The sequence below is a fragment of the Pistacia vera genome, unplaced genomic scaffold, assembly GCF_008641045.1.
Source record: "Pistacia vera cultivar Batoury unplaced genomic scaffold, PisVer_v2 Contig351, whole genome shotgun sequence".
NCBI classification, from domain to species: Eukaryota; Viridiplantae; Streptophyta; class Magnoliopsida; order Sapindales; family Anacardiaceae; genus Pistacia; species Pistacia vera.
The window spans coordinates 1,121,799-1,147,949 of NW_022196170.1; the positions used below are offsets into that span (position 1 = coordinate 1,121,799).

Sequence of the window (26,151 nt, forward strand, 5' to 3'; positions counted from 1 at the left end):
ACCATGATGACATGTGATTGGAAATGTTCATTTATCGTTATTTGTTAGAATCTAGATTCCATGCCATAAGTATGTAGAAAGATTAATTAATTTCATGCATGGAGATGTGTCCTTGACATCAAATATGCTTGATAAACAAGTGCTTATATGAGTTAAAGTTTACGTAGTAGAAGAAAAAACTCTGGACTGAACTTTTTAGAATTTAATTCCCGTTAATTACAAATCTAGCTATTAAATATATCGTAGCATAAATTTAATTATCCGGAGGTCAAAACTCAGAGAACAACAATCATTCAACAACCAAATATATATATAACGTTAGTAGCCTTTGAGTAACTAAATAAAGAAATATGTGATTAAAACTTTTGGTCGTAAGAACCTTAATTAGAGAAAACAATACCATAAAAAAAATCCTAAAATATAACATTTAAAACAAAGCAAACTTAAACGAAAAAGATAATGGCCTCAAACATACATATATCATATAACTGACATTCAATGAATATTAACCTCATCTATTTTTTTTTTTTTTTTTTTTTTTTTTTTTTTTTTTGGCTTTAAATTGATCATTTCATAATGTTGCATATACAAAATTGGATTCCGATTTTTATACTCAACTCATGTGATAATTGATTTTACTTATTCAATTATTGTATAATTAAGAAAATATTGCAAGAATCAACTGTCTCATGGGTTAGGATACAAAGTTGAGATTCAAACTTTGCATTATAGCATTATATTGTTTATATAAGTTTGTGTTTGTATTATTACGTAACATTAGTTCTATGAATAGATATAGATATATATATGTTTGTGTAAAATCTAATAAACTAGATCCATTTCAGCATGAAGGTACTGTTTAAATTAAATTTAATATATATATCACGTAGTTTTAAGTTCAGTTATTCATAAAATGGAAGATTTTTAGGAGGAAAAAGAGAGAAATTGAGTTTTACGCATGAGATTGTATCCAAACTGTATTTCGAAACTCTAAATGAACTACATTAATTGATTCATATACGTTGTTGGAAACCATTATCACACCATAAACCAAAAGCTCCCCCCATAACTTTCAAGAAATCAGTCTTCTACGGAAAACATCAAAGGACATGTAGTAGAACTTTATAAAAACTTAAGACTTAGTGCAATATTAATTATTTCTAAACATAAACACTTGTGACAACTATAATATATGTTCGATGTTTGATTTACTTAAAACTTTTCGAATATGTATTGACATGCATTCAGGGTTCCATTTCGGTATTAGGCTGTTAACTCACTCAACCTTTGAGAATCTCAGGTGGCTTGGTGCTGACATTTAATGATTCTCAAAAGGCTGATAAATTTAACCGAATACCGTAGTTAAACCTTGAATGTGAAGAAAGTTAGCGAAAGAACATAGAGCTGTAATGCAATAGGTTCTTATAATTTTTAAGATCTTTGTTGCTCCTTCTCTAATATTGTTATATTAGAGCATATGTGTTGAAATGTGCATACTGACTATAAGAAAGTGATACGATATTTGGGGTAATGTTATCTTTGTACCTATCATTAGATTTCTTTAATAGTCAAGAAGTCGAAGATCGTTTGAAAGGAATCTAATGGTTCGTATGAGGTGATGTTAACTATAGTACCATATTTATGAGAAAGTTATAATACAACGATGGTATTTTGATGTTGTATCATCAGACAATGCATGCAAATCAAGTAGTTATTACGTTGGATACATACCAACCACAATAAGTTTAAAATTCAGATGTGACATAAATTTACTAGGAAATGGTATTCTAAATTTTGTCTGTATCTATAGTAATGGATGCATGCAAATAGATACCATGAATCATAGACTTCGTATTGAACTCCTTATATTTATAACTAAGTATTTTTGCACACCTTGCTCATAACATAAGCTCTAGAGAAGTAATGTGTTATAATTATAGCACATCATTCAACCAAACTCACACATCAAAAACCTTACAAAACGAAAAGAAAGAACTCAAGAATTAATAGCAAAACTCACAAGAAATGCTTTAGTCGTTTTTTAAGGGTTAAAACTCTTGCCAGCTGCACAAACACTTGAAGCAGAACCTGTCTAATAAGATTTAGCAGGAATTGCTTCATCTTTTTGTTCATAAACTTCTGAGTTACACTTGTGTTCATTTAAGGATACTGTGACTCTTTCTTCTCGCAGNATTTTCTGTTAAAGTTAACGAAAAATAACCGCTAGATGTCATTTAATTGAATAATTTGTAACTTGTGTCTTTCTATTGAAAAACTTTGAAAACTTTTAAACCGTAATTATAATATCCGTTATTGTTAGTTATGGACTTGATAAAACTTTTATAATTAAAAGAATTTAAATGTGTTATACTTAATGACAGAAGTTGGTATTATTTATCCATTTGATTTTGAGTTACCATCTTCTAATTGACATGCTAACTAATTAATTATGATACCATTATAACAATTTTTTATTTAATCAAATAAACGTTTTTGGTTATGTCTTCACTCAAATCGTATTTACATTAGTCTCACCAGAATATTAATTTTAGTTTAATATGTTATATCTAAAGACCGTTTGATTTTGATTGACTTAAGTGAACTACGTCTCAACAATAGAAATATTTTGGGGGGTTTGGTTTAGGGAATTATGTTATTTATTGTCAATTAAATAAAATAATGTTTTATCTACCAAACAACAATGTACCCATTCACCTAAAATTTTTTAATATTGATTACTCATTTCACCTAAAAGTTTTGAATAATACTTTGGGTACTAATGAATGAGTACTAATATGTGTACTAATTAAAGCATAGTACTCGTACTATACGCATAGTACGGGTACTATGCTTTAGTTAGTACACAAATTAGTACTCATCCATTAGTACCCATAGCATCACTCAAAAGTTTTAATGAAATTGAAGATTATTTTATAATAAATTGATGTAACCTTTCATTATCATTTTCCGTCACACTTCCACATACTTGGTAAAACTCTTATAATTCACTACATATCTTCATAATTGTCACACAAATTAGTTGATAAAGATAACACTTGGGCAATAATCTCATCTTTTAATTCAAATTATTACTCTATTTGGTTCATTATTCTAACACTTTTTATAATGGTATTTTAAAAAAAAATAAAGTTGAGTTGAATTGAATTATTTTTCCGAGAAAATATAATCGTTAATGTTTTAAGTTGAAAGAATAAAATTGGATTCGGAAGAATATTAAAACTAATATATTTCTTGTTTTTCAAGGTAAAAAAGGATAGTGAACATTATAAATGTGATTTTCATGGTCAACACCTACTATACTATGAACAACTATAGGTATATAGGTTGTAAATTTTAATTCATTTAAGGAGTGTTGTACGTGGAATGGTAGGTTGCAGAATCTCAAGTTCAAAGAACTTCTCCTTCTTCCATTAATACTTTATATATATACATTAGCCACTTGACTTGTGGTTGCAAAGTCCAAAACATTGCATCTATTTGTGTCCTCTTAAGCAACTAGGGTTTAACAGAGATCAAATTTTGGCACACAGATTCAACCATTCTGGTATCCTTGTTATCTAACTTGAATAGATTTCCACGTTTAAATCGAACATATCAATCTTTTGATATTTGTTGTGCCTAAAAAATCGCACTGATATCAACACCAACCAATCAGAGTTTAGAAAGGCTTTGTACCGTCCAGGAGTTGTCACATCACCCCAAGACAGAAGAGATGCGACTTTCACCAACCCAACAGATTCAAGTTTTGTCTATGAGTGGCTGTGAACCGCACACTTGTCACAACTTTATCAAAATAAAAAGATAAGGATTAAGGAGTGGTCCCCACGTGTCATAGCAACTTGCAGAAGCACTTATTACATTGACTTCAAATGTGTATAAATTAGTACTCTCTTCATGAAAGAAGGGGTTAGACATATGAGAGCTAGACATATATTTGAACTTCATTATTTCTCTCTGTAAGCAAAATATTTCTTCATCTTTGTATATCTTACGGGCAATATCATAGAAATAGTCAGAGAATAATAAAATAACAGTGGATGTATGAGTTGCTTTAAGCATCCGAACCACTATAAAAACCTCTCTTGTCAGTCTATTATTTATGTTTCTGCAACATATATAATCTCAACACCATATTCAAATTTCATGGATCCATCATATGTAATTTCTAAGATTCTCTTAGCATTTTGCACGTGCAAGTCGTTGGTGTCCAAAATCAAGCATCAACAATATTGAATAAATAAAAGACAACAACAAAATTGATTTCTCAACTACTGAACCAGTACTAAGAAGAATTCATATTCATTTATAATAGCCCAGTCTCAGGTTTTTTCTTAATTTTAATAAAAGTGCAGTTCACATGCTTTTTCTTTCACGTTTTTTAATGGATTCGTGTGAGAGTATACAATTTAATATAAAATCTCTGTAGCAGAAGGATTAAATGAATCTACATAGATTACAAAGATCATCAAGTGAAATATTTCCAACCTTGGAAAATTCCAAATTAATGGCCCGCCCTACTACCTCTAAGGGCAAGTCGTCCCTTCTCTAAAATTTTCTAAAGAACAAAAATAAGTCCGTTTGTTTTAGTATTTTGGATAGTATTTTTAGAAAAGTAAGAGTTGGGTGGAAATAATGAGGTAAGATTTAAAAATTAACAAAAACACTCTCTAGGTTTGTTAATTTACTAAACACTCATATAATAAAACATTAAAAATTAACAAAACACCTCATCCACCCATTAAATACCGACAGCCGGCCACCATTGTCAGAGGATGGTCGAAGTCGCTGTATTGACACATGACCGGTTGGATCTAACCGATCGTGCGCCGGTATGGCCTTTTCCGGTGGATCTGACCGAAAAAGATCATATCTATAGCTAGATCTGGCTGGTCGTCAACGACGGTCGAAAAAGGTTAGATCGGCGCACTACAGACAATATCCAGCTGATAGTGCGTCATTATACCAGATTTTGGCCACTTGTCAGCGGTTGTGGCCGGAATCTGGCAAATGTGGATGGATGGGGGTGTTTTTGTCAGTTTCTAAACTTTTTTTTTTTCGTGTTTAGTTAAATTAACAAACCTAGAGAGTTTAAAATTAATAAAATAAAATAAAATATGATTTTCAGAATAGAGAAACAAATATGTATTTTGGGTAGGATAGAGATAAGATAGTGAAAAGTAATTAAACAAACGGACCTATAATGTTTTATTAAATTGGTATTAATATAATTATTATTTTTTTATTTCTTTTTACAGATATTTGATTATTAAAGGTTTCTCTTTTATAAATAAAATTGTCAGAAGCTGTATTTTAGGAAAAGTCACGTATAGACACCCAATAAAATAAAATAAGATTATACCAATGAATATCACATTATATGCGATTTCTTTCAATAAACAAAATATCATATGAAGTTAGAAGTCCAAAAACAAAACCTTGTATTATGTGGTAGAAAGGGACAATTTTGAAGCATTATGGGCACCAACTACTAGTTTATTTGATATGCATTCTGGTGGCATACTATTTTATACATTTCTTAGAATAGTTTATTTAGGTCCTAAAGTTTAGTGTAATTACCTTTGTTCCAATAAAATTAGAAACTAGTATTTTGATCCATGTTAGCCGTTAGGTAGCCCTTTTGTCCCTTAAAATGGAAGAATTAAACAAAATGAGGGACCAAAGTACCCTAAACCTTAGGGGCTCAATATATCTCTTTCTCCCACCCAATTGGGCATTGTTCTTACATATGACCCTCCTATATTAATTTCTTTTATTCTCACACCCAAATGTAGGTACACCTAATAGTTCCATTTATGAGGGTTAAAAACACTTTGCCCCCTTGAGGTTTGTCATAATCATAGACGAATTATAAAAATGAATATATAGACACTTTCCCCCCAATTGTTAGTGAGCATTAGGCAAACTTAATCTTAGACGGCTTATAATTTCATCATTCTACACAAGTCCATAGGGACTATTAGCAGCAATGTGTCATGACTGGCCAATGGAGTGAAGGTGAGCAAGAAGAGAGGCTCGACTTTCATAATCTAAGTAAAAAAAAAAAAAGAAGCATATGTCTAATGACATCCCAACAGTTAGAAAGCAAAGGTCAAATGTAAAAAATTTCGTATCTTTTAGTTATAGTAGCCAATAATTAGACATGTCGATATCCCTTAGATTGTTCTTATGTGTAGGGCTATAGCAGTCAATTCATCAATCTTCCAGCTTTAGAGGGCAAAATGGGCATTACACGTTGACATGTTACTATTCAATTAACTTTGCCTCGACGTTCACGAACCGTTGAAGGGCAAAAGTGTCTACTTATGCATCTTCATAATCTATGAAGTATGACAAACCTCAGGGGAGCAAAGGTAATTAACCCCATTTTAGACCTTCAAACTTGGAACTCAACCTGAAGAGTCCCAAATATGGGGACCCTTAGCCAACACAAAAAAATTGACTGATTGACCCATCAGTCGCTGATTGGCAGTTGAAGCTGAGTTTTTTAACAAGCTAAAAATGGATTGCATTGAATTTTGAGAACTTAAAATCTAGAAAGGTTGGTCTGTCTAACATAATTTTCTGATGATCCTTTCCCCCCCTTAGAACGTTTGGTTGCAATTCACCTCCTCACCCGGTTTCCCCAACACAAATTCTCACAAATCTACTGGTCAATCCAATACAAAATCTCTTCTTCCTTTGTTTTGTCAAACCCTTAACCGACACCAGTCCTTCACCTCTTCTTCAACGTCTAAACTTGTGGGGTATTAAAGAATAATTTCTTTTCACTGCTACATACCTAGAATCTTTCTTCATCTCTTTTCATTTCTTCTCTCCCACACCCCCTCCTCCATCCACACCACACCACACCACACGCCCGCACCCCCCCCTCTCTCTTTCTATACCCATATCTCTTTTTTCACTTCATTTTAAGATTACAATGCTAGATTTTCATGACCCCATTTTACCATTGTTTCATCATATTTCAATACATTTTGTGAAAAAAGCTTCAAGTTTATCAAATGGTTGCTGTTTTCCGTGCACAAGTTTTGCTGCCAAATGGAATACAAGAGGTTAGTCATTCTTCTTTTATATATTTTGAAAGCGTTGAAAATGTTTTGTTTTCTTGATTTCTTTGTTGCCATTTGTTAGTGAATGTTGAATATTGTTCTGTGAAAGATTATACCTTATAATAAGATGATTATATTGATGATTATTTGTATAAAATATAAACTTTTGTGTTCATGTTAAAGGCAAAAGAAACCAAAACCAATAAACCAATTAAGCCGGCGAGGCAGTGACCGAACAAAACTCAGGGAAATTTGAAACTCATTTTCAGAATTTATTTTCTGTATAAAACTCAATTTGCATCAGGGTTTGATAGAAGAATGAACAGATGAAGAAAGGTAGGTTTGAAGAGTAAAACATGCATAACCAAATATTTTTGCGCGTAATACATAGTGCATTAGAAGAAAATAAATGTTTTTGCATGCCATAATATAATATATAGTTTTATTTAATAGTAATGGTTGATAAAATATTTGTTTCCCTTTGTCACAAAATTTTGGGTGACATATTTTTCAAATTTAGTCAATAATGAGTATATTAATTCTTTTTTGTGAAAGAAAAATGTAATCCCACTTTGATCAACAGAAAATTCTAACTTTCTTCATTTATACTAAAAGGGAAAAATATAAATAATAAAAGAAATAAGAACAAAAAAGATAAAAAGATCAAGTACCCTTTAATTAATTTTTTGTATTAATAACTTTGTTTTTGTTCTCTTTTGGTATATGATATGATGTACTAGAAAGTTGAAAACATGATATGAAAGGGTTGCTTTTAATTTTCCACAACCCCATATAATCAAACACTCCCAAAACAAAAAAAAAAAAATTCTACTATATATTAAATTAAAAAAATTTCATAAAAAAATAAGAATTAAATAAAAATATTCCTTTAATTTTAAAATACAAGAGAATATAGTATTGATCGATAGATTATTGTAGAGTTTTATGTGTAAAATATATTTGTATAATAAGGTGCAAAGGACTTGACCGTTAGGATTCATTCTTAATAGAATTAAATTAATGGGCTGAATAGATAGAAAAAGTTGGAAATTAGATTGTGGAACAAGGTACAACAGGACCTACAAAATTAGTTTACAACAAGTCAACCATCTACCAATCACATATTCAACTCTGTGACTGGTAGTTTCGGGTTGAATTGACGGTCAGATATTAGTCTCTGGATTTTAGGTCAAAGATTATCTACTGTCTACTCATCATCATCATAACCCACTTGATGATTGTTTAATTCGGAATTAATTGTCATTAATTCTCTTAATTCTTCTAAGTCCAAACCTTGTTTTGACATTTTCTTAGTGGATTGTTTTATAGTTTCGTTTTGAATGTTAGTTCAGATTTATTTCATAACGATCTTCTTGAATAATATTGTTGAGTTAATTTAGAATTTCTAGTTTGAGCGCACCATATCATTTAATTTCTATCTCACCTAAATATTTATCATTTTTTTTTAAGAACTTTTTCCATCACTTAGAAATAGAGATAGAAAGTTGGTGGAGATCTTTTTTCTAGCTGGGAATAAGCTATAGAGGGGTTAGTATATTGTTAGGTAATGTTACCGTCATTCCATATGCACCATTGAATCAGCCACAAAGCACACATGAGTGGCTAATCTGATGGCAATAATAGGCCTCTCATATGGCTAAGGTAACGTTACCCGTATCATAATATTATACCGTGTGATTGTTTCATTTGGGCCAAATCTATGTTACCCAATTAGTAGGCTGGGTTAAGGCCCACTTGTTAAAGTTCAAGTCACGGGCCTTCAGTGGATCGGATCTCTTAGTAAGATTTGGCTGGCCTAAAGATGTTGGACCATTTTAGTTCAAGATTGATGGAGCATCCATGGGCCTTTTTTCTATATAGCCAATAGCCGTTTAAGATTTTAAGTAGAATTTATTGATAATTTGATGTATGAAATAGACATTTTCATACATAAAATTAGAACTCACAAACGCGTAATTATATGAACAATATTTGATTTTTTTTTTTTTTTTTTAACACTATTAGACCTTTGCTTAGTCAATTAAGCTTCTAATTAGTGTGACCAAGTTGCTGATGTTTTATTATCAATGTTTCAGGAGGTTAATTTTGCTTCCATATGCAAGATCTTCATGCATCAATGGAGCTTAATTTCCGGAAAACATCAATGGTGATGCCGTGTTCCATTGAAGATCACGGTCAGCTGCTGCCAAATTGTCATCACTGTGAGTTGTTCTATTCTCATCTAAGTTATCTGTTAATTAATTTCACATATATAAACCATGATGACATGTGATTGGAAACGTTCATTTATCTTTATTTGTTAGATTCTAGTTTCTTATAACTCTAAGGATTCCATGCCATAAGTATGTAGAAAGATTAATTAATTTCATGCATGGAGATGTGTTCCTTGACATCAAATATGCTTGATAAACAAGTGCTTATATGAGTTAAAGTTTACGTAGTAGAAGAAAAACTCTGGACTTGAAGCTTTAGAAATTTAATTCCCATGTTAATTACAAATCTAGCTATTAAAATATATCGTAGCATAAATTTAATTATCCGGAGGTCAAAACTCAGAGAACAACAATCATTCAACAACCAACATATATATATATATATATAACGTTAGTAGCCTTTGAGTTTGCTAAGTTCAAACTAAATAAGAAATATGTGATTAAAACTTTTTGGTCGTAAGAACCTAAATTAGAGACCATAAAAAAAAAAAAAAAATCCTAAAAGATAAAATTTAAAAGCAAAGCAAAACTTAAACGAAAAAGATAATGGCCTCAAACATACATATATCATATAACTGAAATTCAGTGATATATTAACCTCATCTATTTTTATTTTTATTTATTTATTTATTTTTTGCTTTAAATTGATTCACTTCATAATGCTGCATATACAAAATTAGGATTCCGATTTTATATCCTAACTCATGTGATAATTGATTTACTTATTCAATTATTGTATAATTAAGAAAATATTGCAAGAATCAACTGTCTCATGGGTTAGGATACAAAGTTGAGATTCAAACTTTGCATATATAGCATTATATTGTTTTATTTATAAGTTTGTGTTTGTATTATTACGTAACATTAGTTCTATGAATAGATATAGATATATATATGTTTGTGTAAAATCTAATAAACTAGATCCATTTCAGCATGAAGGTACTGTTTAAATTAAATTTAATATATATATCACGTAGTTTTAAGTTCAGTTATTCATAAAATGAAGATTTTTAGGAGGAAAAAGAGAGAAATTGAGTTTTACGCATGAGATTGTATCCAAACTGTATTTCGAAACTCTAAATTAATTTCATTAATTGATTCATATACGTTGTTGGAAACCATTATCACACCATAAACCAAAAGCTCCCCCCATAACTTTCAAGAAATCAGTCTTCTACTGAAAACATCAAAGGACATGTAGTAGAACTTTATAAAAACGTAAGACTTGGTGCAATATTAATTATTTCTACACATAAACACTTGTGACAACTATAATATATGTTCGATGTTTGATTTACTTAAAACTTTTCGAATATGTATTGACATGCATTCAGGGTTCTATTTCGGTATTAGGCTGTTAACTCACTCAACCTTTGAGAATCTCAGGTGGCTTGGTGCTCACATTTAATGATTCTCAAAAGGCTGATAAATTTAACCGAATACCGTAGTTAAACCTTGAATGTGAAGAAAGTTAGCTAAAGAACATAAAGCTGTCATGCACTAGGTTATTGTAATTTTTAAGATCTTTGTTGCTCCTTCTCTAATATTGTTATATTAGAGCATATGTGTTGAAATGTGCAGACTGACTATAAGAAAGTGATACGATATTAGGGGCAATGTTATCTTTGTACCAATCATTAGATTTCTTTAATAGTCAAGAAGTCGAAGATCGTTTGAAAGGAATCTAATGGTTCGTATGAGGTGATGTTAACTATAGTACCATATTTATGAGAAAGTTATAATACAACGATGGTATTTTGATGTTGTATCATCAGACAATGCATGCAAATCAAGTAGTTATTACGTTGGATACATACCAACCACAATAAGTTTAAAATTCAGATGTGACATAAATTTACTAGGAAATGGTATTCTAAATTTTGTCTGTATCTATAGTAATGGATGCATGCAAATAGATACCATGAATTATAGACTTCGTATTGAACTCCTTATATTTATAACTAAGTATTTTTGCACACCTTGCTCATAACATAAGCTCTAGAGAAGTAATGTGTTATAATTATAGCACATCATTCAACCAAACTCACACATCAAAAACCTTACAAAACGAAAAGAAAGAACTCAAGAATTAATAGCAAAACTCACAAGAAATGCTTTAGTCGTTTTTTAAGGGTTAAAACTCTTGCCAGCTGCACAAACACTTGAAGCAGAACCTGTCTAATAAGATTTAGCAGGAATTGCTTCATCTTTTTGTTCATAAACTTCTGAGTTACACTTGTGTTCATTTAAGGATACTGTGACTCTTTCTTCTCGCAGATTTGGTATTTATCTAGTAATTCAACCATTATTGGCAAGCCTGGCAACTCTTATAAAATTTCAATCATTCCCTGTTCGAAATTGGCTTTAGACAAATTAAGAAAGAGACCTTTAAAATACGTTCTCTTACAAGATGCTATATAATATAAGGTCATTTCGTGGAGTTCTGAATAATCTTAAACACCTCTGACTTATACATATAGACTCATTGAACGCATATAATATCTTGTTCTCGTTCTAAATTTTGTCATAAATTAATATTGTAGCGTGTATGTGACGAAAAAGCTTAATTGTGGGCAGGATAACTAGATATATATATGTAGGGAAATTCAAACTTCTTCTTTCCGTATTCATATAGTTTATACTGAAATGCAAAAACAATATATATGCACTAAATTGAAAATTATAGTTGAACTGAGTAATGGAAATTGGAACCAATATTTATATAGAGGCTTACAAACATGACATATTGGATTGATTGTATAATGAAATTACATTCAAACACACCTCTAGATTGATACAACATATTGTTCCACTTGTGATTTTTTTCTACAACATATATATTTTTACAAATGCAACACAGTTGCACTGAAAATGATATCATCAAGAAGTGGAACAAGAACACAAAATCAACACATACATGAAAAAATTAAAAAAAAAAAAAAAACAAACAAACAAACAAACAAACAAACCCTATTATTCTCATAATCTAATTAAAAACAACTCCAATCTCATCATATTTAGTGGAAGCAGTGACGCAGCTATTCAACACGATCATTCACCACCTTCTTGTGCTCATTCTGGCTAAATGAAGATGCCATTAACGGAGATTCCCAACTGGCTCCCAGCCCAAACGCCGTTGCCGAAATCGAAACCAAAGGATCAGGAAGCTGTGCAGTGTTCCCTGTTGGCTGATTATGTTGTTGTTGTTGTTGCAACTGTAATGCTTGGTGTTGTGCAGCAAATGCATCTTCATTGATCAATGAATTGAGAAACGAAGACAAAACGTCGTCGCTACAGTAATTAATATCTTCATCTTCTTCATTGTGATGATGGCCAATGTTTCTCAATCCCACAACCCTAGATTCATCCTCACCATTCAGCAAACCTGTGTAGCCGTTACCGGTCTCATGATCCAGCTGCTGATGCTGCTGAGAAGTGTTCATCATCATCAATGTAGTATCATTATGATGATCTTCCAAATGCGAAGAAGAAATGACAGGATTAGAATTAGGGTTAGGGTTTGTTCTGCGATTCGCTTTGGATGATGAAGAAGATGCCTTATGAGGATTCGCCTCAGCCGAAGAAGATTGATTTTGATGATCATTGTTATTACTTAATGGCTTGTGGGTTCTTGGATCTATCCCTTGACTTATCAGCTTCTTACTCAGGTGAGTGTTCCAGTAATTCTTTATCTCGTTATCCGTTCTTCCGGGTATTCTCCCAGCTATCAACGACCACCTTCAAAACAAAAACAGAAATAACCCATTTTACATCTTTACAAAAAAACCCTAAATACTGAAACCTAACCTTTTTGTCATGGTTTTTTTTTTTTTTTTTTAGTATAATTACCGGTTGCCGAGAAGGCGATGGAGGCGGAGGATGAGATCTTCTTCATCGGGGGCGATCTGGCCTCGTTTAACGGAGGGGCGGAGGTAGTTCATCCAACGGAGGCGGCAGCTCTTGCCGCAGCGGAGGAGGCCAGCGCGTTTGGGGAGAGTTCGCCAGCGGCCTTCGCCTTCTTTCTTGATGTAGTTGGAGAGAAGCTCGTCTTCTTCCGGCGTCCAAGGCCCTCTCTTTAACCCTACCTTGCTGCAACACGGAGTTTTAGTTGTGGTGGTGGTGGTGGAGGAGGTGGCCGCAGCAGCCGCTGATGCTGACGTGGATGGTTTCCTCATGTTTAGCCTCTTTGAAGATTTTGGATTGGATCGATGGATGGATCTTGAAAATGTGAAATGCTTTGAGTCGAGTTGAGTCGAGTTTGAGTTGTGTTTGAGAGCTGATGGAATTTGATTGGCGGCTTTATCTTTTTCTTTTGATAATTTATTTTGTTTTTGTTTTTTATTTTTGTGTGTTTTTGTTTTTATTGTCGGTTTTGTGTTATTGTCGCAATGAAGTTTGTAGCAAGGTTGATGTGTTTTGAGATGAGGGGCCGTGCGTTCACGCGTTTGGGTGGAGTGTGGTTGACGCGCTCAAGATGTGGAAGATTGAAAGTACGGATATAATTTATGGTGAGTATGTTGACACTTAATAACATATTGGGGAGATTTAGATATTATCAAACATTATCATCAAAGATAAGGTTATCCAAATAAATTATAAAATTAAGAAATTAATAATATAATTAATTTTACTGATTTTTATAGAAGAGTGTTTTCTCTTTTGATGTAGGACTGATAAAATAAATAAATAGATTTTTAATGTTTGATTTATTATTGAATATTTTTATTATTTATTTTGAAATAATTTATGTTAAAGAAGTAAATTTTATCTCTTCAAGAAGATTGGATTCAATTAGAAAGAAACAAATTTAATAATTAAATTTCATTGATTAGAAGGTAATTTTTCTTAAGTAAACTCAATTATCTAATATTTTGTGTCTATTATTTCTTAATCTTTTAAAACTACATTTTGACTAAATTATGAACACTGTTTGTAATAATTGTTAAACTCCAAAATTCATGGACCAATAATTTTGGCTTCCTTAATACAAATATACAATTATTAAAGGAGAGTGAGTCCACTCGCGTGGAGTGCGTGTGGGAGTGTTATGAACAAAGGAGAATGTAACATGGGTGGCTGAAATGGGGACCAGAGACACCTGGCAAGAAATAAGAGGAGAATAGCTACACCACCAAAACGGAGAACTTGTATTTGAAGTTACTAGTTAATGTTACTTACCCTTTCACCTCTCTACCACCTACTTCCTCACGAGGGATTCTAATCTACCAAAATACCTACTTCCTCTTCCTCTACTTCAATTCTCTCCATCTTTCTTCGTTACGGATTTTGAAATCGGCTATCTAATATTATTAATATGTCATTTATGACTTTAAAATTGATTATCTAATACCGATAATCAGAATGAAAATCTAAGATTAACATTTTGAGAGTCGGAACTAGATTGAAATTGGTTGATATTTTAGAACTGGATTTAATCGAATTATATATAATGTTATCTTATGTTTGGAGTATTGTGAGATTGGATAAAAATACATATAATAGAATAAAAAAATTAAATGTAGTTTAATATTTCTATTTAATTTATTAAATACTCACTAACATTTTATTTATAAAAATAAGAAAGAAAGAAAATATTATATTAGATAACTAATTATAATTATATATATTAAATTAAAAGTATGTTAGACATTTAAAAATATTATATTTATGTTATGATTAAAATTTAAAAAAATTATTATATAATATTTTATAAAAATAATATTAACTTAATTTCAATTTTATACCACTCTGTGGACTCTTTGTTTCAAATGATTAGGACCAGGGAGAAGAATAGGACTAAAATTTAGTTCAGTCCGTTCTGTATTTAGCAGCCCAAACATGGGCTTGGATTGATTTTTAAAATAAATAATCCCATTCTCTCTTTAGCAATCCAAAAATGGGCTTAGATTGATTTTAGAAATAAATATTCTTGTCCCAAACATACCCTCAGGGATATTGGGTACCAATATTAATTGTAGCAACAAAATCTAGAGTCCAATAAATCTTTGTGTTGATATTCAAGTCCTACACTCCTACTCAATCTCTTTATAAGTTCTAAATTTAATTAATAAAAAAATATATATTCAAATGGATTTTAAATTATTTCAAAAATTATTATTATTATTTTAATATTTTTAACCTATGTCTCTTCTTTCTAATCATGGTGAGAAACGAGAAAATAACCCATATTTGTTTAACTTTTCAAATTCTATTCTATTCTATAAAATAGAAACCATGTTTGTTTTAATATTGATTATTCAATTCAATTCTATAATATTCAACTCAAAATATTTAATAATTACCTTTTTTCAATAAAAGTTCATAAATTAACAAAAACATCACCACCCACCCAAGCAATAGTCGCTCACCAGCAACCACCATCGGTCATCGCCACTATCGAAACGATTCACGATAGGCCAGATCTAGCCAATCGGGCCGTTTTTGGCCAGAGATCTAGCCATCACAGGCAGATTTGACTGTTAACAGCGAGATCTATCTAGCCGTTGATGATGGCCAGATTTATTTGGTCGTTGACAACGGCCAAATTATGGTTGTAGATCTAGCCGTTTTCGGCCAAATACGCGATGGATCTAGTTGAAAAATGCCAAATCGATGCACGACCGGCTAGATTCAATCGATCGTGCGTCATTCTCAAAATCCTATCCTATTTGATTAAATCCTATCATATCTTATTTAAAATAGAATATTATTTCAAATAATGTACCAAACAGACCCTAAATAATTGATTTTTTTTTTAAAAAAAAAAAGAAAAAAGAAATCATTTATTTTTTTCCTTCTTATTTGATTAATTTAATTTAGGAAAATATAAATAAGGTGCACACATATATTTTTCTTGCATGCTGATGACTTTGCTAAAAAAATTTCATCAATAATATTGACAGTGGAATTTGTTGAGTTTCAGGTGGCGGAGACAGCAGTACAGCTTGGGATTCTGGTGGTTGCTGATGAAATCTAAGGGCACTTTACCTTTGGTAGTAATCCGTTTGTGCTTATGGCAATGTTTGGTTCTATATCAAAGAGATGGTCTGTTCCAGGTTGGAGAATCGGTTGGCTAGTGACATGCGATCCTAGTGGCGCCCTTCAAAAATCAAGGGTTCTCTCTCTTTCTCTCCATTTTAATTAATCACCAAGAGTTCTACATATAATACATATATTTAGTCTCTCATGTTATAGTCCTCATCTCTAAAAGAAATATACACTTTAAAATGACGATGATTTCTACTGATAAACACAACAAAAATCAATCAAACTTTCTCGTATTAAAATTGGTAAAATTTTGTCTTTTAATTTTTATGAACATCATATAATGATGAATTTTAAAAAGGTGCAGACATCCACTACACTTAAATGATATTAAGTAAGAAATACGTGTCAAACCATTCCACAAAGTTACTATAACCATTGAACGTGCTTCTGTTTCCTTCTAAATTGTCATTCTACGATTAAAACATTTAACTATGCATACATCTATCCAAGACATAGTCAGAATTTCTAGCGAGTAGGTTCAAAACATTTAAGTTGATAAATTTATTATAAAATTTTGTGGGGTTAAAATTATAAATACTAAATATAAAGTTTTTTTTTTCAAAGTTTAAGTGAGTTCATATAAATTTAAGTGTGGTTAAAATTGTAAATACTAAAATATAAACTCTTTTTTTTTTTTTTTTTTTTTTTTCAAAGTATTAGTGATCATTGAACTCATATATTATATGTAATACGTCCCTACATCTATTTATGGATAGATATTAATGGACTGTATAATAATTTATACGTAATTTTTTTCTCTCTCAGATGTTGAGTGTATAAAATCTTGCCTGAAAATCTCCTCAAACCCTGTAAACATTATCCAATGAAATTTTACTCAAAAATGGATGGAGCAATTGCGAAAATTTCATAAAAGCATACAAACCAAGTAACAAAACTCAATGAAACTCAGACTTTCCCATAATTCCCGCACTAACAAGTCAATGAAACCAAAAGTTTTCCATTTTAAACACAGAAGAAAGAGCAATAGGATTTAGTAGAATTATAAGATTTAATCGTCTAAGACTTCATCTTTACAAAAGATTAAAGATTTACCTATAAACGCACAAGCACAGCGTTGGATCTTCGATCAATGGTCAAAGACTTCACTGTAGAAATAAAAATATTTTCAGATTAATAACAACGTAATGTACCCTCTTGAAAAATCTTTCTATTTATAAGCTGGTTCAAGATATAAACATATAAATAAAAATTAACGTTGATTACATTGTTTCAATATAATTTGTTTATAAAATTTATAGGTAATTAAGGGACATTATACTTTAGGACTATTTTTTTCAAACCAATTAAAAGGACCCAAGTTCTAAAACTCTAGAAAGAGCCACTTAACAATCAATTATAGTTAAAATTAACACTTAATTTGTCTAATTACTGATATACCCTTATATTTAAGAAGGATACATATCAAAAAAAAAAAAAAAAAAAAATCTTATCCTTAATCAAATATATAATTATGTTTTTGTCATTAAATAAAGATAACAATTACATCTATTATTTACCCGACATGGGGCCCGCACGTTACACATGTATGTTTATTCAATGTTTTGAAATAGGTCGTAAACAAATTTATTCTAACAAAGTAAACTAATTAGATTAAGACATAATAATTATTAAATTATACAAATTTTAAAGTAAATATAAATCATATATTTATACAAAGTTGTGTTAAGATAAAATTAATAATTGTATCTGTATAATTATTAATATCAATTATAGATAGATGTCATTAAATCATTCATCTAATTTGAAAAGATCACCTGAATATTATATGGTCTAATTATATTTTCAGGGTTATCACCTTGTACAATTGACATTATTTTTGCAGACATGTCTTTAATATTCAATGTCAGTATTTTGTAGTGAATCGTGTATGATATTTAATATCACCTGAATATTATCAAGATAAACTATTTAAACTTAAAATTTATACTGACCTTCTGCAATTTCTGTAACTTTTATTTATTTTCAAGTTGCGTTGCGCGAGTATGTTTATTTATTTATTTATTTTTTTACATTATTATTGATTTTTTTGTGTTTTAAATATATATTTTTTGTATAATTCATTTCATATTGAATTGATAATTAAAAAATCAATAAATAAAATATCCACAAATTGAACTCAAAGCATCATCATGATTCTTCTCAAATATGTCACCATTTGACATCTGCAACCAAAGTTTAAAACTTTGTCAAGAAAAGTAAAAAAATATGCAGGATAACCCACTAGTTATTATTGATAAGTTTATAAATTAATCAGAGAAAGAGAAACATTGTTGAAAAATGTAAACTTTTAAGCAAGAGACTTGCAGAGCCAAAGGAAAAAACTAATTTTGATTGTTGAGAAGAGAAAATAAATTATTTTTATTATTATTATTTTATATAAAAAAATTAAGAATGTTGAGAAGAGAACTCACATAGAAAGCAACAACAATTCCAACAGTATAAGTTGAAGGCAACTTAATTGAAGTATTGAAGAAGTTATGAAGATAAAGGTCCTGTGACACAAATCCATTTGTTGCAATTAGAATTGACCACCACATATAGCAAAAAAAAAAAAAAAAAAAAAAAAAAAAACATTTGATGATAGCATCCTGAAGAAAGATGATAATTATAAAACCCGCAAAATCCATAAATCAAACAACAAAATCAATCCAAAAATCAACAAAAAGAGATAGAACAAATACAATTAAAACTACATATCAACATTTGTTTTCCTTTGTCATCACTAAAATCGAAGTTGTCTTATGTGTGTAATGATAAAATGAATGGTTCAGCAGCAGGTCTATAATTATCCAAATTCATCATATAATATATCAAATTAAAGCCCTATCTTTCCAATTTCCAAAGATTCAAACCACTCATCAATTGGATTTTTATTGAACAAGTTATGACTAATTTACTACTAACTATTTAGTGGAAATCGAGAAACAAGGAAAACTGAAATGTGTGTGATGATAAAAAGAATAATTCAGCAGTAAGGCTACAGTTATCCAAATTAAGCATATAATATATCAAATTAAAGCTCTGTCTATTTAGTTTCTAAATATTCAAATCTTTCATTAATTGGATTTTTATTGAGCAAGTTATGGTCAATTTACTACTGATTGTTAAGTAGAAATCGAAATGTGTGTGATGATAAAAGGAATGGCTCGAAAGTGAGGCTACAGTTATCCAAATTAAGTGTATAATATATCAAATTAAATCTCTATCTGTTTAGTTTCTAAAGATTCAAATCTCTCATCAATTGGATTTTCATTGAGAAAGTTATGGTCAATTTACTACTGACTATTCAGTAGAAATTGAAATGTGTATGATGATAAAAGGAATAGTTCAGCAGCAAAGCTATAGTTATCCAAATTAAGCGCATAATATATAAAATTAAAGCCCTGTATATCTAGTTTCTAAATATTCAAACCTCTCATCAATTGGATTTTTATTGAGAAAGTTATGATCAATTTACTACTGACTATTTAGTGGAAACTAAAATGTGTGTGATGATAAAAAGAATGGTTCGACCGTAGGGTTACAGTTATTTAAATTAAGCATATAATATATCAAATTAAAGCTCTATCTATCTAGTTTCTAACGATTTAAACCTCTCATCAATTGAAATTTTATTTTGAAAGTTATGGTTAATTTATTTCTGACTGGTTAGTGGAAACCGAAATATGTGTGATGATAAAATGAATGATTTGACAGTCGGACTACAATTATCCAAATTAAGCGTATAATATATCAAATTAAATTCCTATATGTCTAGTTTCTAAAGATTCAAACCTCTCATCAATTGGAGTTTTATTGAGCAAGTTATGATCAATTTACTACTAATTGTTCAGTGAAAACCTAAATGTGTGTGATGATAAAATGAAGGTTTACCAAAGCTACATGGTTCGACATCAAACATCAGTTCATATTTGTTAAATAAATTAAATTAGTTATATTCAGCAACAATCTCTTTTTATGATATATGTATGTAACATAAAAATATATCAACAAAAAGAGATAGAACAATTACAATTAAAACTACATATCAATATTTGTTTCCCTTTAAGGAGAATAATAATGGTTCGGCATATTACAAATAGTTTACTAAAGCTACATGGTTCGGCAACAAACATTAGATGATATTTTTGATACAAATAAAATTGGTTATATTAAGCAATAACCTATTTTCGATAAATATATGTAACATAAAAAAATATCAATAAAAAGAGATAGAACAAATAAAATTAAAACTGTCTATCAATATTTGTTTTCCTTTATCATCACTAAAATTGAATTGGTTTTATGAGTGTGATGATAAAATAAATAGTTTATTAGTATGTTTATAGTTATCCAAATTTATTGTATAATATATCAAATTAAAGCTATATCTTTTTAGTTTCCAAAAATTCAAACCGCTCATCAATTGAATTTTTATTGAGTAAGTTATGACCAATTTACTATTGACTGTTCAATAAAAATTGAGAATCAGGGGAAACCAAAATGTGTGTGATGATAAAAGAAATGGTTTGGAAGTGGGGCTACATTTATTCAAATTAAGTGTATAATATATAAAATTAAAACTGTATCTGTCTAGTTTCTAAATATTCAAACCTTTCATCAATTGAAGTTTTATTGAGCAAGTTATGGTCAATTTACTACTGACTATTTAGTGGAAACCAAAATGTGTAATGATAAAAGGAATGGTTCAGAAGTAGGGCTATAGTTATCCAAATTAAGCGTATAATATATCAAATTAAAGCTCTATCTGTCTAGTTTCTAAAAATTCAAACCTCTCATCAATTAGAGTTTTATTGAGCAAGTTATGGTCAATTTACTGTGACTATTTAGTGGAAATTGAAATGTGTATGATGATAAAAGGAATGGTTCGGAAGTGGGGCTACAGTTATCCAAATTAAGCGTATAATATATCAAATTAAAGCTTTGTTTGTCTAGTTTTCAAAGATTTAAACCTCTCATAAATTGGATTTTTATTGAGAAAGTTATGGTTAATTTACTATTGACTGTTTAGTGGAATTTGAGAAACAGGGGAATCAAAATGTGTGTGATGATAAAAAGAATGGTTCGGCAGTGGGGCTATAATTATCCAAATTAAGCGTATAATATATCAAATTAAAGCCTTGTCTGTATAGTTTCTAAAGATTTAATCCTTTCATCAATTGGATTTTTATTGAGTAAGTTATGATCAATTTTCTATTGATTGTTCAGGGGAAACCGAAATGTGTGTGATGATAAAATGAATGGTTTACTTAACCCAAATTTAAGGCATTATCATATTAAGACTAATAAGAAATATTTCAAATAACTCCTATTAATTGGAAAACAGAATCAGCCAAAATTAATTCATTTAACATATATACTCGCCCATTAGCAGGACATAAACAATTAATCATTCATATAACAAATTAAAATACACAAATGTTTTTGTAGAAAACAAATTCAACAAATGAACTGTTTCTACTAATATAAATATGACGCACACTCACAGTACAGCTGACAATAAGATCATCCTCAGTTTGATCTTAGTAAAGTACATGAACATTTCCTTGAAAACAAACATAACAAAATTTAATCGATCTTCATGTTAAGATTGTTAAGTAACAATTATTCATTCGTATAACAATTGTTACCTGAAAACGAAATCAACAAAAGTTAATTAATTTTCATATTATAATTGTTAAGGAATACACTTACCATTCAATAGGACTAACACAATTAATCATTCAAATAGAATGATCGAACAAAAACAATGATTCAATCAAATAATAACCATTAAAATAGTTAAGAGATATACTTACAGTTTCATATAAAATAGTTAGAAGATATACTTACAGTTCAGAAGAACGAATCAAAATAACAACTCATTTGACAATGTCAATCGGACATCTTGCCTTTATTCCGTGCTAACTCATGAATCTTTGACCTGTAAACAACAACAAAAACATAAATAAATAAAAAATCATCGATTAACAAAATCATGAAGAATAGAGGTATTATTGACACAAACTAACATGACCTATAAACAATTAATAAAAGACCAGACATATTGTTGACACCAACTAACATATTGCGATAATACACAACTAATCATACGCCCCTTTTATAACCCCTTATTTAGACATTTCGAATGCAAACGCAATTAAATATAAAGAAATGTTTGCAATGTCAATACAATGCATCTATACAATTATTAATAGCAATCCTAAATGATATGAACCTTTGGAATACCAATGCAGTGCATTAATATCTCATTAAACCTAATCAAGAAAAGTTTAGGTTGATATGAACATTTGGTATATCAGTACAATACATTAATATATCATTAAACCACACATCCAACGTGGCAAGAGGGAACAATTCTAGAGCTCCAAAATAAAGTAATTTTGGAGCTCAAAAAAAAAAAAAAAAAAAAAAAGTGTCCTACATGTCACTCAAACAGGTATGCTTTTACCTTTTGATTTGGAATACCAATGCAACAATTAATATATATCCAAATCATCAACAATAAAATTCAACTACAAGACAACCACAAATCCTATGTGTCAAAATGGAATAATTCTAGAGCCCCAAAATGAGTTTGGGCCCGTGTGTTGCGCTGGTATGTTTATTCAATGTTTTTGAAATAGATTTTAAACAAATTTATTCTAACAAAAGATTCTAATTAGATTCAGACATAATAATTGTCAAACAACATAAATTTTAAAGTAAATAGAAATTATATATATATACAAAGTTGTATTAAGATAAAATTAGTAATTATGTATATATAATTATTAATATAAATTATAGGTAGATATCATTAAACTCCAATCTTTATATGTTTTTGTTTAGACTTTTGAATGCACTTATATAATCGTTATTAATACATATCCAACGTGTCAAAATGGTTAGACTTTTGAAATGTCAATGCAATACACCTATATAATTGTTATTAATACTCTTCCAATGTATAAAGATGGAGCAATTAATTCAAACCAATGTGTCAAAATGGAGAAATTGCCCACAATGGGAGAGGTGCAACCTACTATGTGTATGCATAGTGTATGGGCCAAAAATCATCTTGGCCCTGACGAGGCCCAATAACAAAATAAACATGTTACGGCCTTAGGCCTTAGTCCAATTCTGGTTGGGTCTACGCTTAAATTCACCTTGTGAACTATCCACTCTATGAGTTGGGCCATCCTACAAGTCAAGCTAAATTTGGGTTCTGGCCTATTAGCCTACAATAGTCCATAAATAGGAAATCAGAATCTCATTCTATTTACTCTTCTGTTAAGATCCCGAATCTTACTCAAACTAGTAAATATAACTTGATAAGGACAAGAAAATATATTTCTTTCCTGATAAGGATTATCTCCCGAAGTAGGACTCAATGTCTTACTAGGATTCCAACCCCTTCGGTTAACTATATAAACAGAGGCTTGCCCTCTCATAATTCATTTAATCTCCAATATTCAATACTCAAAATCACCTCCTTGCTCTCGAGAATTTTACACCTTCTGGCCTCTAGTAATATTTCTTTCCCTAATTCTCATTAAATCGTCTCTTTCAAACTTGTTGACTTAAGCGTCAGAGTGCCTACGGCAAACACCATCCGGTGTTTTCCATAATCTGTACGCTTGTCTTTTCATGTGTGCAGGTCCAATGGATTGTCAGTGGCCTCAACCTCACGGGATCAGACCCTATTTCTGTAACAGTAGATTTTTTGCATCTGCAGTTTGGCGCCCACCATGTGGCCCTGAAAATCATTTACCAACAACGACGTGCAACATGAGAGGAGGCACAGAAGTCCCACCGATTGACATCGTTAATTAGAAACTTTCATCATGATAAGAAAGTTTTTCATTACTTTTCTTCATTTTAAATTCATTGAAAGTATCTAAGAATCATTCACATATCATATTATATTTGTTCAGCATGAAACATAATATGTTGAAGCATTAAAATGCATCTCCAGTGTTTATTATTTGTTCATGCACCGCTTTAAACATTGATCATGTTTTGGGATTTTTAATGTGCATCAGTGCATGTTTGATTGCTTCTTTGGAAGGTATTTCATTTTTCAAATATCCTTGTGTCTTAGGCATGTTTTAGAATGTTGAAAACATCTTCCCATAACTGAATCTTGAACCAAAATCCCAAAATCCATTCCATTCCACTCCACTCAGATGCCTCGGCAGTGTGAAGTCGAATCACAACGCCTAGTAGAACCACTTCCAGAAGCACATCCTTTTTCTAAACACCAACCCTTCTCTAAACAATCCCCCAGCAACCCCACTCAAAACACCTTCGGCTCGGTAGTATAATCATGGAAGAGCCAAGCCAAATGGAGCATCAACATAAATTGTCCTCTCTCCTTTTTCACTTCATTATTTCTTTTTCCTCCGTAATTGAATTTCAATGATTAATTCATTAACAGAAGATCAAAGCACCAATCTAAGCCAAGTGCGAAACAGTCTTTAGTCACTTTCCATTCTTTATTTGGTAATTGAGAAGTCGTTCTCTACAGTTTTTCTCTCTCTCAAAAGAAGATCCTTTTTTCTTTGCAAGAGATAAATTCTAGCTCATCTAGATTTGTTTGAGCTGTTCATTAATGTTCATCTAATCTTTGTCTTGCTTAAGGGAGCTTCGACTTTCGCTTCAAGAGAAAAATGGTTGCCTTTGGGAAAAAGTTGAAGGAAAGACAAATTCAGGAATGGCAAAGATACTACATGAACTACAGATTAATGAAGAAGAAAGTAAAACATTATGGAACTCAAGATTGCCATCATGTTCTCAAAGATTTCTCAAGAATGCTAGATAATCAGATTGCAAAGATTGTCCTTTTTCTGTTGGAACAACAAGGTCTCCTTGCTAGCAGGTTAGCCAGGCTTAGGGAACAACATGACGCTCTTCAGGAGTAGCCAGATAACACCACAACTAACTAAACTACATGAAGCTTATCGAGCAGCAAGACATATAATCCTCCATCGGCTCGGCTCGACCCATCAGGCACAAGTAAAAGCACAAACAAAGGAAAGGGGGCAAGCCTCATTTGACTCTGACGTGATAAAACGCCACATGACAAAACGATACAAAATACTGCTCAGTCGACATATTTCCCCACTCAGCAATCCGAACATACTGTCAGTGAAACCAATTGCCTCAAGATAATGGAGACAAGATCAACAATGCGAGCCTTTTGTGATAGAGTCCAACGGACCGCCTCACCAACTCCCACCATTTGGCACCACTCGACTCTATGAGATCAATTCTTCACGTGGATCACCAATGAGCTAAGATATCCACTCGACTTGACCCTTCTCACCGAGTGACAAACCCCCCTCAGATCCTCTCCAAAAGACCCGAACACTATCTAAGCAACCCCAAGTCACTCTCCACTAAACTCAGCACCAACAAATCCCTTGTTCAAAAACACTTAGTTTATTTTTCATCAACTCTCTGGAAACATAACAAAGTGCGCTAGACATTCTCCACGCGGCTTAGTTACTCCCATCAAGTTAAACTACTTCAACTAATGGCAATCTCCGATACCCTGCATCGACTGCTTTGCCCACATGGCAACTCTCTTTTCCCTCTTTGAAGAAATCCTTCCTTTTCTTTACGAGATTTGCTTCTCCAACACATGTCAACCTCAGCTCACTCAGTCCAGTTCGTATCACCTCATCATGCCATCACTTCTCATAACGTAAACAACAACCAAGTTCAAGTTCAGGTTTTGAAAAGTCAAGCCAAACTAGAGAGCCCAACACGACTTC

The 26,151-nt window shown here is 31.0% G+C and overlaps 1 protein-coding gene and 1 long non-coding RNA gene across 3 annotated transcripts; one reads left to right on the top strand and one right to left on the bottom strand.

Annotated features, from left to right (window-relative positions):
* Positions 1 to 6,911: 6,911 nt before the first annotated feature.
* On the top strand, positions 6,912 to 12,490 carry LOC116139455. Of its 2 annotated transcripts, none has more exons than XR_004129468.1 (3): positions 6,912 to 7,094; positions 9,188 to 9,313; positions 12,356 to 12,490. It is a non-coding gene; the product is annotated as an uncharacterized LOC116139455 (long non-coding RNA). The 2 variants fall into 2 exon arrangements; XR_004129467.1 differs by having other exon boundaries at positions 12,347 to 12,482.
* Positions 12,022 to 13,689, bottom strand: LOC116139454 (transcription repressor MYB5-like). Its single transcript, XM_031425119.1, has 2 exons — positions 13,175 to 13,689; positions 12,022 to 13,063 (listed from the first exon to the last, which is right to left on the bottom strand). The coding sequence occupies exons 1-2, from the start codon at positions 13,498 to 13,500 to the stop codon at positions 12,364 to 12,366; spliced, it is 1,026 nt and encodes a 341-aa protein (XP_031280979.1). The 5' UTR covers positions 13,501 to 13,689; the 3' UTR covers positions 12,022 to 12,363.
* Positions 13,690 to 26,151: the final 12,462 nt, after the last annotated feature.